We start from the raw sequence: 16,785 nt of genomic DNA, 5'->3' as shown, positions 1-16,785 counted from the left end.
TTCATTTTAGTTACTCTTATGTTTTTGCTACAAGAGATACTTCAAGATGTTCTGTTTAAAGCCACAGTAGTTGGCTCCAGGTGCCACATTTTAAATGTAATCATGTTCAGCAATTACAAAAAGACACAATCGTGTGAAAATCATGATCTCAATTCTTCACATTTGAGCACACAAGAATCGTGCAGCACTACTACATTTACTGTAACACTTGCAAAGTGTTCTGTACTGCATTTTTGCGTATTTACCCATAGGCTATATGAATCTTGATAATTGTATGATAAATATTTCGGAAACCAATTCTAACTAGAATGAAAACGATTGGTAAAAAAAAAAAGATGATTTATTGTAATGAACAGTGTTACCGTTACAGTAAATTGCAATATACCATAATTCGAGACAGTAGCAGACCTAGAATTGAAAGTTTCACTCAAGATAGTCTAGAATTTGAAATGCAGCATAGGTAGATTAAGAGAGACATTATGTAAGGGACAACCCTTAATAATGTAACGCTGACATCACTTCAGTTAATCAAAGCTAGTCATAAAAAAAAGAAAAGGAACACACACACAGACAACTCAATGGTCCAGGAACACTTAACTAGCAGGCTCAACCACGAATCAACTGCTTCCAGAAATGAAACTAAGACTGGAGTTAAGGGCATTGCAGTTACACTTAGGAACCAATCACACACTGACCATCATACAAGGAGTCACCGTTGTGCCAACAGTGGAAGTTTGAATACAAGTTTGATTTTGTGTGTTTTGCATTGTCATTTTATGAATAGGATTCCTTCCTATAGTGTCATGCAACGAGAACCACTATAGGTCATGACTTGGGTATGGAATAAATAGAACAATATTGAACATATTGTGTTATACAGCATGTATCCAACAGAACTAGAGCCATTACATTGACACTTGGCCAGTTTTCCACAAGCTAAAACAGGGCTGGCAAGCCGACAAGCGGAAATGACTGACACACAACAGAACAATGTCACCAACTGTCACCTGTGAACATCATCGAAAGCAAAGATACTGCATGGCAGCATTGTAACTGGTCCAGAATAAAGACAACCAGCAAATGACTCCACATCTATTAAGCTGTCAAAATGTCAAATTGAGTTCCCAATCTCATAGGTAACAATTTTGTTTCGCACACGACAATTGAAAATCTTTGATGACCACTCCAACAATCAGCCTGGTACTGTCCTAAACTACTGAAAAGTCAAACTACTGCCTGTCTTGTATTGAATGTGAAGTTTAAAGTAAAAAAAAAAAAAGAAGAAAAAAGGACTCTCCCGCTCAAACATCGTTTTTAAATCCTTCAAAGCTGATTGGCATGTTCAAGTGTATTTCAGTAACGGAAGGCAACGGTGGCTAAGGTCCCATAGTCTCTAGTGAGAGAACTCAGAAAGAATATTCACATCGGTCTGTGATGAGTTAGGGTCAGGAGATTGGAAAAACATTACATGTGACAGAATTGAGTTGGTCGCACTATAATATTAACATGGCTGAAAAATTTAAAGGATGATGTGATTTTCACTGGGACCTAAAACTTTGGTACACTGAATGCAAAAGGTATTACATTAATGCAATTGTGAGTACTGGAAAAGGTGAATGACACACCGTTATACTGTAAATGACTGGCCCCTTAGCATTGTCCAAAATCTTAACCATAATTTCCTTACAAGGCCAAAAATTGCTGTCTCTAATCTCTCTCACTCACACAAACACACAGACACACACACACACAGTTGTTCAATGTTTGCGTGTTACCACGAATGCCACTTGTCCCTCTGTTAATAAGTCTATTAAAGTCTATCACCATCGTCAATGGCCTATTTCATTTATCAAGCAGGCCGCCATCCTTCAACTTGAAGTAGAAGAACTTCTCCAGTGTGTTGGCACATTTGCAGTACTCGCTGTCTGGAGGGTTGTACTCTCGACAGTTGGTGATAATGCGCTGCAGGTCAGCAATGAAAAGTTTCTTGGTCACATAATATCTATTCTTCAACCTCTCCGTCATTGTCTTCAGGTCTGTGGGCGCAAAGACAGACAAGGAATTGCAGCAGTGCTCAAGTGAAATCTCAAGTTATGATGATATAGGCTAGCCTGACACTCTGACACATTGCATTTTCATTTCGTTTCACCAGAACATTTTTTTAATGGGCGTGACTAGCAATTCAGGGAGTGGAGCCAGGCCACTTCTTGTTCTTAATCGAATGATAAACATGTCTGTGTGTCACGACTCACTAGCTCATTAAAGAGCAAAGCACATTACATCACATTCGTTGCTAGGCTATACAAATGACAACTAAAAGCCTTTGCACACAAAGTACACATTTGTTGTCAGACAATCACAATATCATACTATAATTCACTCAATGTCTGTCTGTCTGAATGGTCTGAAACACTGTCGTAGCTCCTCACTGCCTGCACCAATCGCTCCGACTTTTCACATCGCATTACCCACACTGTACATACACTGGTGTTCATATATTCAGAACGGGTATGGTCTAGTTAATATAATTCTACAAAAACTTCATCTTTTGTAGAGATTATGCACAAACTGATTGACATTTTTGGTTAGATCTTCTGCATTTCTTTCACACCGGTTCTACATTTGCTTGCTATTACCAATATAGATTATGGCATATTCCTAAATTTTTCTGTAAGAAAATGACATGGTTTTGTGATAGCAATATAGCCAATACTCAAGGTGTGTGGCTTTCAGTGAGTTATATTTTCCAAATACTATCCTCATCCGTGTGAGTGTGTGTGCGCGTGGTGGAGGAAGTCCCAGCGCACTGATGCCGCCCTTTCATGCCTTTTTTAATATCAATTGATTACGGTTCACATTCACAATTGTGTCCTGTACTCGCTCATAACACTCCAGTAACGGTCCATTAAAAAATCCACAGGCTTATGCAGTCTATGGAGACGCAGTATTTAGAATCGTAATATCTCAGATTCTTCTTTTTGGACCAAAAACAAGCTTGCGGTTAAAAAAAAAGTATGTTTTGGGTGATTTAAATGACAATCGCGGGACACGTTACATAGCGGATTTTCACTTCCTGACTCCCGTTTTCCGGCTAAAAGCGCTTTCAAACTAAGATGCACCAACATTGAAGTCAACGGCTGGCAAGCTGCGAGTTCCGTTTCGCCCACTAGATGGCAATGATGGCGGAAAATGAGTTAAAGAGGCAGCACGTGTTCCTTAAATTCATTTTTTATCCCACGATTTTATCACCCAGTGTCAATTATCGAATGTAATCCTGGGCACTACACTTCCTCTGCCAACCTGGGGGGGCAGCAGACTGACCTCATGCTTCCTTCTATGCAGGAGGAGTCGAAGCTGCTTCTTTTCACCTGACAGGGGGAGCTCAGGTCTAAATGGATTAACACGGCTTTATTCTGTGCTCCATTCGTCACAGATTGTAAAAGGTTTCATAAGGCAAGTAGGCAACACAAGGCCATGTCAAGTGGCAGTGGATAGTTATGTGGTAGGAGCGCTCACCGATGGGGAAACGGATGATCTCATAATAATCTGGAGCCTCCGATTTCTTCACGGGTTCCATGAAGGGCCAGGCATCTGTATGAGTCTGGTGGAGAGACACAGCAGGTTACTCATCACTATTGGAACCACCGCAACATTTGTGTATGTATCATGGCCTGCACACCAGGTGACATGTTCTGAAACCAAACTCCTTCGGGATGGAGCAGGGGCATTACATGATCTACCATGGCAATTGTAAAGTAGACTAACAGAAATTAAGAGTTACATAAAAAAACGCAATCTATAACTACATCACACAAACATCTAGCTATACTTCCTTTACCTTTTGGTGTCATGACTTTGCACAGTACCTACAGTAGTTGCTGCCTGTCTCTAGATGTACTCATTTAAGAATGCCTTATAAAGTCCCAATCAGATGTTCAAATGTTTCATGGTGATTTAAAATATATTCAATATATACATTATAATTGTCCATCACTGATAAGGTTTCAAAGGAGAATACAGTCTGATCATGCAGTTCCTCACCTTAACCTGGGCCAGGAGGTTCTTCAGCATGTTGTACAAAAGGTCAGGGTCCTTCACCTCTTTCCTACAAACACATTCAATTCATAGTTGAATATTATCAAGTCGACAGCTTGATATCAGTCCAAATATGGGTCTGAGATTAAAAATTCACAAAATGTGAATGATGCACGCGCTTCTAGACAGCTTGCACCATAGGAGTCAGGCTGTAAAAACAACAAGGCACGCAAATACTGTCAAGGTGCCTCTCTGTCTGGAGCTAAAACGCTGGACACATTCTTGTGTTACAGTGTACACTGCCAGTTGGCCACATTCTTTTCAAATATTTGTATAGTTTTTGAAACATTTAACTTTAATGACATTTTTAAACTGGATACTGTAAGTTAATAGGGCTCTGATCAGATTGAAACCTTCAGGATTCTCACTTCACACATGTGTGATTTTTTCATCAGACTACTGTGCTGTGGACTAGGACAAATAAAGAGGATGGTGCACGGAGGTGCGGCCCACTCTCCTGCGGGAGGTTTGCACATGCTCAGTGTAAACAGGAACTGCGATGATGGAGTGTTCCAGCAGAGGTGCTAGAGGTGCATGAAAGTTGCTGACCCTGAACTGAAATAATAAAAAGGATATCACAAAAAGAGAATAGTACAAAGTTGATTTTGTTTTTATTTTTAAAAGTATATCAATTTCACAACTGGAAAAAATGTTGTGTATAACAGACTGAAAGATAAAGGACAAGTACATTTACTAAATGTTAATGTTTTTGTACATTTTCTTTTGTGGATTTTCCATGTTCTTTAATTAGTACATGTGTCAAACTTTTATTTTTGTGAAATGACAAAGAAACATGGATACTGTTCATTCAAGTTCTGTGGATGATATAAAACATTTGAAAAGGGAAGGGTGAATGCTGTTTACTTCTCAACTGTTCTGGATCTCATTATTTACATGAAAGTTATGAGCTTTCTATCTAGCACCTCTGCTGGAACACTCCATCATTGCAGTTCCTGTTTACACTGAGCATGTGCAAACCTCCCGCAGGAGAGTGGGCCGCACCTCCGTGCACCATCCTCTTTATTTGTCCTAGGCTGTGGAGCGCTTACCCCTTCTCCTTGATACTGGGTTTCCAGCCCGTCTCCCCTGAAAACAAAAGTAAACCAAAACATTTAAAGGAATTGTCTGAATTGACCATTATGATTTTAATATATGATCTTTCCCCAACCAAAAGCCAAGCACTTACTGATGCCTGGAATGCTCTCCACAGGGATCTGGCGCACGCCCTCTTTGAAGCAGGTGAGACCTGGGTACACCTTCCTGATCTGGCTCTGCTTCCTCTCAATTAGCTTCTTGATGATCTGATATGATATGATATATGAAGACATAATACTACTATACACACTACACTTACACACACACACACACACTAGGCGCGTTATGTACGCTTATTTGTACCAAACCCAAAAAAGCACGAGGAACTTCAATCCAGAGTTCCAACACAGACATATTAATCGAGCACACGTTTGTTTTCCCCAGGAGGGATGGGGCAGAGGAAGGCTTATTTTTGTTACCTCCTTCCTCCTACCATCCTTAAAGTCATTGACAAGTCAAGTTGGGCTGACAAGGCAGGGATGCTGCCGACACTGGGGCCTTGAGGCTCACAAGTGGCGCCCGAGCGATAAGCAAGCTCACAATTACAGTACACTGACCACACCGGGCGCAGCTCCCTTTGACTTTTTGACAGCCTTCCGTTACTAATAACCGCCATTGTCATTTTTATAGCAGCAGATCTACAACCATAGTCTGTTGTTGAGAACACAGGATTTGAACACATTGAAGGTGAGTCAACATGTGTTGACAATTATGTTGTCACTTGAGATATTCATCAGGGTGTTACGAGATAACAATTTCGACAAGCGACCATCCCATACCTCCTTTTGTCTCTTGATAATGTGGGAGAGCTCTGTGTAGGGAATCCTGGGGTTCAGCTCGCACTCCATGAGTGTCGCACCCTCGTAATCCTTGATGTAACCAAGATAACGACTCTTCGGCACTTTGATGTCTTTGGAAAAGCCCTGGGAAGGAAAATGTGGTGGGGGAAAATAAATAGTTTACCAGAAAGACGAGACCCAAAGAGTTGTTTTACAGTAGGTCAGGTTGATGAAGGAAATGGAATTGGGAGTCTCGGGAGACCCATTTTTTGCAGGTACCTGCTTCTTGAAGTAGCCAATGGCATATTCGTCGGCGTATGTGAGAAAATATAGGATGCTGTGTTTGATGTGGTACTCCTTTAGGTGGTTCATCAGGTGGGTTCCGTAGCCCTTAGATCAACAAGGACAGTAACGTGACAATCTGGCAGACAGCACTTTAACGCAAACACTGCTCTCATGCTCACAGTAACATACTGTACCTTGACTTGCTCGTTGGAAGTGACGGCACAGAAGACGATCTCTGTGAAGCCCTGAGTGGGGAACATCCTAAAACAGATGCCTCCAATGACGCGGCCATCTTTAATGAGGGCCAAGGTCTTGTGCTTCCTGCATAGGTGGGAGAATTTCAAAAGTCAAGAAGGCCTCTGACCAAGCATTAAGCAAGGCATCTCATACACTGTAGATCTGTGGTGTGAGAAACGGGTCTACCTACGGGTCAAACACCAGTCGTGTAATGTACTCTTTGGGCATGCGAGGTAACTGATGAGAGAAGACGTTCTGCAGGCCCACCAGCCACATCAGAATCTTTTTGTTAGACTTCTGGGAAAGGGAGTTCCCAATGACGTGGAACTCTATGATGCCTCGCCTCTCTTCTAATCGAGCCGTTTCGTCACGGGCAGCGTTTGGCGTCAGCAAGTTTGTCTAGTGAAATCAAATAAAACATAGCACCAATTTCAATTGCAAATATTTTATACATTGAAGTCCCCATATCTGATATCTCAAAATGACATGAAATGGCGACCATCTGTGCTCACCTCCGGCCCCAACATAGCAGCTGGGTCGGTAATGGTCATCATCACCTCGTTGACCAGTTCCATGGGAATGTCGCCCATCACTCTGATCCGCTTTGCATCTTCCAGGGTCAGCGCCTCTGACCCTGGAAGTTTACGTTTCTCTCCTGGTGACACAGCAGTACACAAGTCACCATGTGTCCCAATTTTACTACAAGACACATTATGTGAGTGCCCCAAAAATGCAAAAATGAGGTGCGAGACTCCACTAGAGCGGTATTTGACAAATAAAGAGACGGCAGTGCTCAAAGACCTGTGATGGGCTCCGATCCCCCGGTGTCCATACTGCCCATTGATGAAACACTGGTGATGCCCTTTGGGAAAGAGGGGGACCTCGACACAGCAGCAGGACTAATCACTACAATGAAGACAAACACCACAGCTATCAACTGGCATGTTACAAACTTGAAACAAGTTAATTGCATTTCAAAAGTTACATGACTGTAAATTAATGTAGATATTGTAGGCTTTTCTGTTTTACTTAAATATCTTGTATGTACTGGTGTCTGTGATCATGCTTTTCACATTTTAAATTCTACATGCAGTACCATATAATTCCAATGGAGGGCAGAAGGGTGAAAATGATGCATGAATAAATCCCATGCACTTTGAATTATGGCAGGTGGACTTTTTTTGTTTGTTTACAAATTCTAAAGACTTCGATTTATTGGGCTTATATATTGAACTCAAAGAAACCTTAAGGTTTAAATCAGGGGCAAGCAACCATGTCTTTATCATGGGATGGTAGATCTCAACAGGCTTTATGGTTGATCACAGAGCAATTTGAAAACCCATACAAAAATAAACCATTGATCCAGACCGTCCACCGTGTGAACCCCAACAAATCATCACAGCAGAGTTGCGCCACACAATAGTATCAAATGGTCCAGGGACTCCAGGCATGGAACCCGTTGTTAAGCCACAGTTAATGACACGAGCCAATGCCCACGCAGATTGGGAACATAATTGTTATTGTCATGTTGAATAGAAAATCAAATTTTCTAATCTGTAAAAACTGGGCAGCAATGGTGAAGAAAGGGAACTAATCATTTGACCAAACTTTTCCAGTCTACAGTGAACTAAGTACAAGAAAGGTTACGAAACTGAAATCTCAACTAGCAAAACAGTCTGTTTCCACAAAGACATTTGGTAACCCTAACCTTCAGCTAAGGTTGCATGGATAGTACAGATCTTTTATTATGATACATGAACAATTTTTTATATATATATATTTTTTACACCATGAATTTCAATTAGACTATCCTCACACTGGAATCAAATTGACAGAAATACAATATATCGTATTGACTGAGAACTTTGACCCAGTCTAAGGTCTAACCCATAGACCCGAGGACATGTTTCTATGTCAGTCGTTCTCAAACATTTTCATGTCAAGGACCCCCAAAAATATATAAATTTGCCGCAGACACCCATCTGAAAATATGTTGTTCCAGGGACCCCCCAAGAAGCAAAGATTTTAGTTAAAAATGGTCGCTCTGAAAGAATATATATTCAAAGATTTGCGATTTTTCAAAAAATAGCAGATCTACAAGCTTGTAGTGTGGCACTCGGTGCCGCGCTATGAGCTTGTAGATCTGCTATTTTTCAATAGCTAATGCTTAAAACACCAAAAGGGGTTCCCGTCCAGAATGGATTAATCACTGTAACAAACAAACAAAAAACAAACAGACAATGCTGGGACACCCTACCAATATTTAAAGACTGAATTGTGTCCGAGGATGATCACTACAGACTGAGACGATTGTCACAAATACAAATTTAAATGTAGAATTTTGCTTGTTATGTTTTCATTTAGTGAAGAAATGCTATAATAATTCTACAACAATAATGAAACATTCTAGAAACCTGTTGTGTGAACCACAAACATCTTCAAATGAGCAACAACCAATGAGCAAATAACGTGTATTATGAGCTTGCCCACACCCTAACAGTTGTCACAGAAAGAACCACATGACAAGGATACGCCCGCTGACCTGTTTGGTGTCCAAGCTGTGCTCCATCAGATGCAGGCATGGTGAAGTCAGCCTCCCAGATGGGAGAATTCTCCCCATAGATTTCCTCTTCAAGCATCGACAAGAACCTGCAACATGTACATACACATTATGACTTATGACATATCGACAAATACCTTTGATTTTGAAGTGTCGTATTTCAGTGATATGAACAGACAGATGGTAGGCCCGTCGCAAAAGCACAATACTGAAATATTGGGCTATTAATAAGCCAACAAGGAATGGGAAGACAACCACCACACCTATGTTAAAAAAAAATATTTTCTTTTGTCATGAGGCGCTAAGCCATTATTGTTTTACACTACAATGGATGTGTATTGAATGACATTGTTTCTGTCCCAAAAAATCAGTTTGGAAACATTTTGTCTTTCAACTGAATAGGCACATAAGCACATTTTTAAACAAATATACTCCTTCATGAACTGTATGTGTAACGTGCGTTTGTCTTTATATATATATATATATATATATATATATATATATATATATATATATATATATATGGATGATTGTTAATTGCTTATTTAAACATGCAACTTTGTGGGGCATAATATGCTAGATAGTTGTTAAAAGGTTTGCTGCTTTAATGCATGTGGTGTGGTACTGTAGGTAAAAGCATGATACACATCTTTTACAAGGTTATTACACGTGTTTCATAACCAGAATATCTGGAAAATGAATCCCCCAAGTTCCAACTCAGTGCTTTTAAATCTTAATAATTTTCTGTTTGCTGCTGCCTTTTACTGAGATCTTTCTTTTTTTCTTCTGCACTGGTTATTTATTCTTAAAATCGTATTTTATGCGTTTTATTGCCTTGTTGTTGAAATACAGAGAATTTTAGTATATCAATATGTATATTAATAATTGTATATTTGGCCTGGGCCGTGGCTCAGTGGTCCAGGCACCTTGGCTGGTAATCCAGTCTGGCAGTGTGCCGTGGGTTCGACTCCCGATCCCGACTGCCTTTACTGCATGTCACCACCAAACCCCATCTCTCTCCCCATTTCCTGTCAGCCTACTGTGATTCTATCTCTCTACAAAAAAATAAAATAAGCGAAAGCCACAAAAGAATATCTTAAGGACAAAAAAAGTATATTAATAAAGGCATCTGTAGAATACTGTTTGAACTTAAATAGGAATCAGTTTCAGTGTCAGAGCAACCCAAGACCTGATGACAGGTAACGGGTTCAATTTTGGAACTGATGCGACTGTAGTGTAGACCAAAATACAGATTCATGACTCTACCGCATATGCAGAAATATACAGTATTAGTTCCTAAAGCAATACATTTGTTATGCTTTATAAACTTGACATACGTAATTGCATAACAATAAACAGAAACACACTTCTATGTGGTTGCACTTACTTGGGAAAGTGTGTGAGGATGAGTGTGCGCTTTTCTGGTAGCAGTTTATCCTTCTCTACTCTAAACTTCTCCAGAAGCTGACGACGTGTTACTGTGAAGATTGACTTCAGCAAACTACGGCCAAAAACCTGTGTGGTTTCATAGCGTGGTAGGCTGTCGTTACTCTGTGGGACATGGCAGTAGCACAACCATCTGAAAATCAAGAGAATCAAAAAACAAAATCAGCAGTTAGAAATACTGCCATTGTACATAGTGGTGACAAATGTAATGTAATTATATATAGTCAAAGGATATACTATGGATAGATTATACATTATAATATTGTTATAAAAATGCCACTGGAATTATACATGTTCTTAAAGGGTTGAATAAGAACACAGACCTAGTATAGTCCACTTTGTATGCGGTTCCATCATCTTTCTGGGAGCGTTGGCGGAATTGGGAGGGTGTCTCCAACTTCCAGTAGTTCAGGCACAAGAGGAACATCTTTGAAAGTTCAAACATGGTTTGCCTCTCCTTCGGTGCCAGGTGACTAAACTTGTACTGAACAAAATTTAACACCCCCTTTGGAACAAAGAAAAAAAGATAAATATTTCTTGTAAAAGTACGGTAGGGTAGTGGTTTCAAATTGCAATGTTCCATGGAGAACCATTCAAACCCATTCACTTGGTTCTTGTGGGAAGGTTTAGGTGGAGGGGTAATGATATATATTCATCTTTTCCAAGGGTCAATACGATAGATTTAAGTCTATTTGTTGTCCCCTTGGAGAAGATGAATATTATGACTGACTTAGACAGTCCTTTGTGCCACTAGCTGTTAAGTGTATACTGACTGAGGCACACAATGTTTGCTAGGCTCGTTCAATAGAGCGTCGCAGTCCCGCCCCCTTTCATGACGACACCAGGCCCAGGAAATGAATCACAATGCATTTTTCCCATAGACATTTCAAAAAGTATTTATTTAAAGACCTTTTAAGCATCGTACGAAGCCAACTCGAGTCGTGACAAATCATGACAACACATACAATATTTTGGACCAAACAAATAAGAAGAAAAACAACAAAAAAGTGTTGTAACCTGCCGTTTTTTTCTACTTTCTAATTCTTTGTTTGGCCCGAAAAATTGTGTTTGTTGTCATGATTTGTCACGACAAGAGTTGGCTTTGTCCGCGGCGTAAACGTCTTTAAATAAATACTTTCTGAAATGTCTATGAGGAAAATGAACGGAGAATCATTTCCTGGGCCCTGGTAGGGGCGGGACTGCGACGCTCTATAGACTAATTGCTCTGAAAAACATGCAAGCACTGTAGAGGGTGTATAGTATTAAGGCTCATTCATAGTCTGGATTTTCGGTGGTGAGGTGACCACCGAACTACAACATGATGTCACAAGCCGCGGTGAAGAGCAAACCACCGCCACCGCCCCATCCCTTCTGTTTTTACTCACCACCGCTCAACGTTTCAGCTCCGGTGGTCACCTCACCACCGAAAATCCAGACTATGAATGAGCCTTTAGTAGTGCTGCACGATTAATCGGTAGCATAATCTGAATTGACCATAATCACCAGGAAAAAAAATCTACATTTAATTTGTGTACTCATCTCATTCAGTAGTCATTCAGTTGTGAACAAAAACTTGGAAAAGAGTATATTATGCTATTTATTGATTGATTGATACTTTATTAACAGGCTTTGGGCCAAGCCCCTATAGGGCCTAGGCTTGTTTCCATTGTGGTCCTCTGTATAATATCCGAATCGGTATCGGCAGATATGACCCTGCAAAGAATCGGATATCGGTCATAATTTCATAATCGTGCACCCCTAAGTATTAGTGTTGTATATTGTGTCAATTATTGATAGAGTTGCATTCAATGTGATGAATTTACCCTGCTGTATGAATCTTAACAGTATCTTCTTAAATGCTGTGCTGCCTTTGGCGACAGAATTTATCCCACAGAATCAATAAAAGGTCTTCAACCAGGAGCCTGTCGCACTTTCAGACACATTGTATCTTTGGAAAGCATGGCGGTTTAGCTATACATCTAGGCCTGATACTAATCAGAATTATTTGAGGTACCCAATTATTTTAGCATAATCACCATGATTGATTGTCAAAATAATTTCCATGTTGAATAATATTCATACATTTTCAATGTTTCAATAGCGGAAATAGCAATACAAGCTCACGTGAGATTGCAGTTAGGCTATTTTCACTATTTTTAAGTTATTTATGTCAGTTATTATTTACAAAGTGTAACAGATTTATTTATTTATTTTCACATTCCAATGTTTGAACGTTCAATACCAAAAACCCAATTAAATCCTCACAATTATGTGAATGACAAGTAAAAAGTTGCCACGACAGCCCTAGACAGCAGGTTGTTCACCTGCTCAATGTTGGGCTTTTCAAAGGGTGGACTCCCCAGAGATCCCTCTACAATTGGCTGGCTCATCTGCAGGATACATTTTCTCAGCAGCTACAATAGTAAAGCACAGAAGGAAAGGTCCATGTCAGCATGCCATTATAATACAGGGAATAGTGTTATACAGCTCCAAATAATATTGTGCAAAAGTTCATTTTCTTCCATAAAATAATCTTGATGATTATGGCATACAGCTCATGAAAATCAAAATATTAAAATATTTTACGAAATGGTTTTTTTTAATCCCGAAATGTCAACAATCTGAAAAGTATATTAATGTATGCAGTCAATACTTGGTCTGGGCCACTTTTGAACAAATTATTTCATCAATGGGCGTGGCATCGAGGTGATCAACCTGTGGCAACGTGGTGTTATGGAAGCCCAGGTTTTCTTTGATAACAGCTGTAAATGAATTTGTATTGTTCAGTGTCATGTCTCACACCTTCCTCTGGACAATACAACCTAGATTCTCTGTGGGGTTCAGGTCAGGCCAGTTGGCTGGTCAGTTAAGCACAGGAATACCATGGTCAATATACCAATTATTTGTTTACAAACATTGGGACTGGGCGCACAGGTGACTGTTTCATGTAATCAATTCCCAACAGATCTCCAAACCTGTTGTTTTGGGGAGTGCTGGTTTCAGTCCATTCAACCTCCTCTTGTGTGTTGGCTAGTGAGGTGCACTGTAGGAGACATTTATACTTCATTGCACAACAGTATTGCGCACAGAGAACAGCTGATATACAAGCTCGCATCGCGGACGTGACTGTTGTGAGCGTAGAGGTCTGCGTGCGCGATACCATCACGGGGCAAAGCATAAATTATACTTTATGGGCTGCAGGTGCGTGTGCAGCCGTGGACCGTGCACAAATGGGCTCTGCTGCCGTGATCATGAGCGCACCTCCTGTTCTTATGACAGCGACTGGAGGTGTGGTTTTGAGGATAACTGCTTTGAATTAGCCCTTCACTAAGTCCCTCCCCAACCCATCCTTGTCCAGTAGGCACGTTAACAGTGTAAGGGCCCCAGACGGAGATCACCGTCAAGTTCAAGGTCAGTTGCCCGAGACGGAGATTGATAAATAGGACGGAGATTAATGATATCAAAACCGGTCGCATCGCTCCACAGCCTAGGAGCGCTTGTTGCCCAATCCTCGGTGTTGCACAACAGTGACACGTCATCGAAAATGTTCCCTGCCTGTTTAGCGGTCGACAACGAAAATCTTAAAACGTTCATCTAAATCATCCCGTCTAATTATGAAAAAAGATCCTGTGTTAGACGTCGCTCCGCGGTCTAGTCGCGATAGATTTATTCTTACCTCCCGTTGTTGTCGATCGACTCTAGAGTGGTGTGACTATTGTTAGCTGCTACACATACATTCACAACAACTTCCGGTCCCCCGGTAAAAGTGGTTCGGGCGCTATAAATGGGCACATTTTATTAATGGAATAAATAGGTCCGGGCCCTCAAGGTGTTAACAGCGAAGAAAGCTTGACCTGCATAGCAACCGTTGCTAATTTGGATTGGACAATCGCTTTTTGGGGTGGGATTTAGTGAAGGGTTAATTGCTATTATTGCGCACGCACGCACGCGCACACACGCACACACGCACACGCACACACACACACACACACACACACACACACACACACACACACACACACACACACACACACACACACACACACACACACACACACACACACACACACACCAATTTCTAATCATTCTTCCTCCACTGAGGGCAGGTGCCAAATCCAGCTGGAAAGGAAAATCAGCATCTCCATAATGTCTGTCAACATACGGAAGCAAAGTGCTCTAAAATATCCTGATAAATGGCTGTGTTGACTCTGGACTTGATACAACACAGTGGACCAACACCAGTCACCAGCAGATGACATGCAGCCAGCTGGCCTGCCCCCCCAAAAGAATGTTTTTGTTTTTTTATAATAAATAAATACATGAATAATGTGGTGCTGCGTCACGTGCGTGCATGCAGGCCCACCGACTCCTGGCCAAGCCCACCCAAAACTTCTGTTCTGGCTTTGCCACTGATGACATGGCACCCCAAATCATCACCGACAATGAAAACATCACACTGGAGTCAACACAGCCATCTATCAGGATATTTTAGAACACTTTGTGCTTCCGTATGTTGACAGGCTTTGTGGAGATGCTGATTTTCCTTTCCACCTCCACGCCACACCCCATTGATGAAATAATTTGTTCAAAAGTAGCCCAGACAAAGTATTGATTGCATACATTAATATACTTTTCAGATGATTGACATTTCTGGATTAAAACATATTGTAATATTTTGATGAGCTGTATGCCATAAAACAAAAAAAGGTTTTAAATACGTTACTTTATGTGCAATCCCACAATTAATTGAGAATATATGAAAGGGGAGAACATGAACTTTTGCAGAATATTCAATTTTTTGAGAAGGAGCTGTATGTGTTATTTATATATATGAGTTATTGTCACCTTGAAGAGGTAGAAGTAGACCTGCTTGGTATCCGTGTCCTCCTCTTTGTGCACAGACATGAAGAGGTTCTCCACATCCACCACCATGCCCAACAGCCTGTTAATCTCCTCTTCTGACACATTCTCCAGGTGGGACACATGGTCAGCTATAAACAAGTTATAAACAAATGTTTTTTCTTCAAAGGAATGCATACTATTGTCTAGCTTTAAAGAGATGCATCTGGACTTTGGGCTTCCATGCCAGGGAGTAGGGACATATAGAATAAAAATAAGAACAAGTATGCTACATAATACATTAAAAGGATGTGAGCTACATTAAAATAAGTTGATGGTTGGTACCCAGGGCATGTCCACAGCTGCGACAGGGCTCGCTCAAGCTGGCGGCTTGCTGCTGCAGGTCCAGGCGAGTGGCTGTTGGAGGATTTGGGTTTTTCCAGCCATTGCACTTGCATGTGTCATTAGCCTGCGAAAAGCCACAATGTGCACAGTGACATTACAGGCGACTGCATTTTTAACGCATTTTAATGTAATGTATAATTAGCAATACATGTTTGAACTGGCTAGCTAGCTATCATATCATTGTAAATCCGTATTCCAATATTTAACAGCACAATATCGTTGCCTAAAACTTTACATACATAGCAAGCTGCAAACAACATCTTAGAGGGTTTTATAGCGAGCCTTTGTTTATGCAGTGTGATAACATTAGCAACATTCTAGCGTTACCCTTAGTGCTTTGTTGTGCTAAACTTTAGCTAGCGGAGCTAGCTACCTTGCATGCGGAGAATACGCCAAGTTTCTCGAGCTTTTTCGCCCGTGGGAAAGCCCGGACTTGGGCTTTCTTCTGGCTCGCTCTCTGCTGCTGGCTGAGCCCTGGTCTGGCCGGGTCGCTGCTCCCTGAACCAGAGCCTGTCGCAGCGGTGGTCGACCCAGCTGACCCGCTAGACTGGGCTTGGACAAGCCGGGGTTGTAAGGCCTGCGCCGCCGGGTCCGACATAATAATATCCACGCTCGCCGAAACTCTTCTTCTTCTCTTCCCGTTCGGATGATGCTCCGCAGCTCCTCCTTCCCCCCTACGCCCGGCCCAAACCCTCGTCAGTGAAGTGCATTATGGGTGCTGTAGTGCACGGGTTTTCAACGCTGGTCCAGTGACTCCAGTCTATGCATACAGCTCTGAGCTCTATGTGCCGACGTGTCCTTGAGCAAGACACTGAACCCTTGCATGGTTTCTGCTGCCATCAGTGTATAAATGGGTGAATGTAATGCACAATCTATGTAAAGCGCCTTGGATAAAGGCGCTATTTAAATGCACCATTTTAATCAATCAAAAACATTCCATGCAATGTGAACTGGTCTTCAAGGGTGTTTCAGACCAGACAGATAGGGCAGGGGGAGTTTAATTTCTAGAATTATTTTCACGGCTAGCTTCCCTCAGTTTTCACT

At 41.2% G+C, this 16,785-nt stretch overlaps 1 protein-coding gene across 1 annotated transcript; it reads right to left on the bottom strand.

The window, feature by feature from the left end:
* Window positions 1-322: 322 nt before the first annotated feature.
* kat2a (K(lysine) acetyltransferase 2A) lies at window positions 323-16,447 on the bottom strand. The gene is made up of 18 exons (XM_079521622.1): window positions 16,115-16,447; window positions 15,682-15,805; window positions 15,343-15,488; window positions 12,822-12,911; window positions 10,821-11,002; window positions 10,439-10,630; window positions 9,034-9,140; window positions 7,293-7,397; window positions 7,004-7,146; window positions 6,682-6,890; window positions 6,449-6,575; window positions 6,249-6,359; window positions 5,970-6,113; window positions 5,282-5,396; window positions 5,145-5,181; window positions 4,042-4,105; window positions 3,517-3,601; window positions 323-2,036 (listed from the first exon to the last, which is right to left on the bottom strand). Exons 1-18 carry the CDS (start codon window positions 16,337-16,339, stop codon window positions 1,843-1,845), a joined length of 2,400 nt encoding a protein of 799 aa, XP_079377748.1. The 5' UTR covers window positions 16,340-16,447; the 3' UTR covers window positions 323-1,842.
* Between the last annotated feature and the right edge of the window lie 338 nt (window positions 16,448-16,785).

The sequence above is a fragment of the Electrona antarctica genome (genome assembly GCF_951216825.1).
Source record: "Electrona antarctica genome assembly, chromosome: 14".
NCBI lineage: Eukaryota > Metazoa > Chordata > Actinopteri > Myctophiformes > Myctophidae > Electrona > Electrona antarctica.
The sequence above is the reverse complement of the archived record's forward strand: the minus strand, read 5'-3'. Positions and strand labels throughout refer to the sequence as shown.

What these genes read in the sequence shown, in the direction of transcription:
- kat2a (XM_079521622.1), bottom strand. Translation starts at nt 16,339, where the DNA reads ATGTCGGACCCGGCGGCGCAGGCCTTACAACCCCGGCTTGTCCAAGCC. An exon ending in TTATCAAGAGACAAAAGGAG is followed by an intron (nt 5,397 to 5,969) that starts GTATGGGATGGT and finishes ATATCATATCAG; the next exon opens with ATCATCAAGAAGCTAATTGA. An exon ending in CCCAGTATCAAGGAGAAGGG is followed by an intron (nt 4,106 to 5,144) that starts GTAAGCGCTCCA and finishes ATGTGTTTGTAG; the next exon opens with GAAAGAGGTGAAGGACCCTG.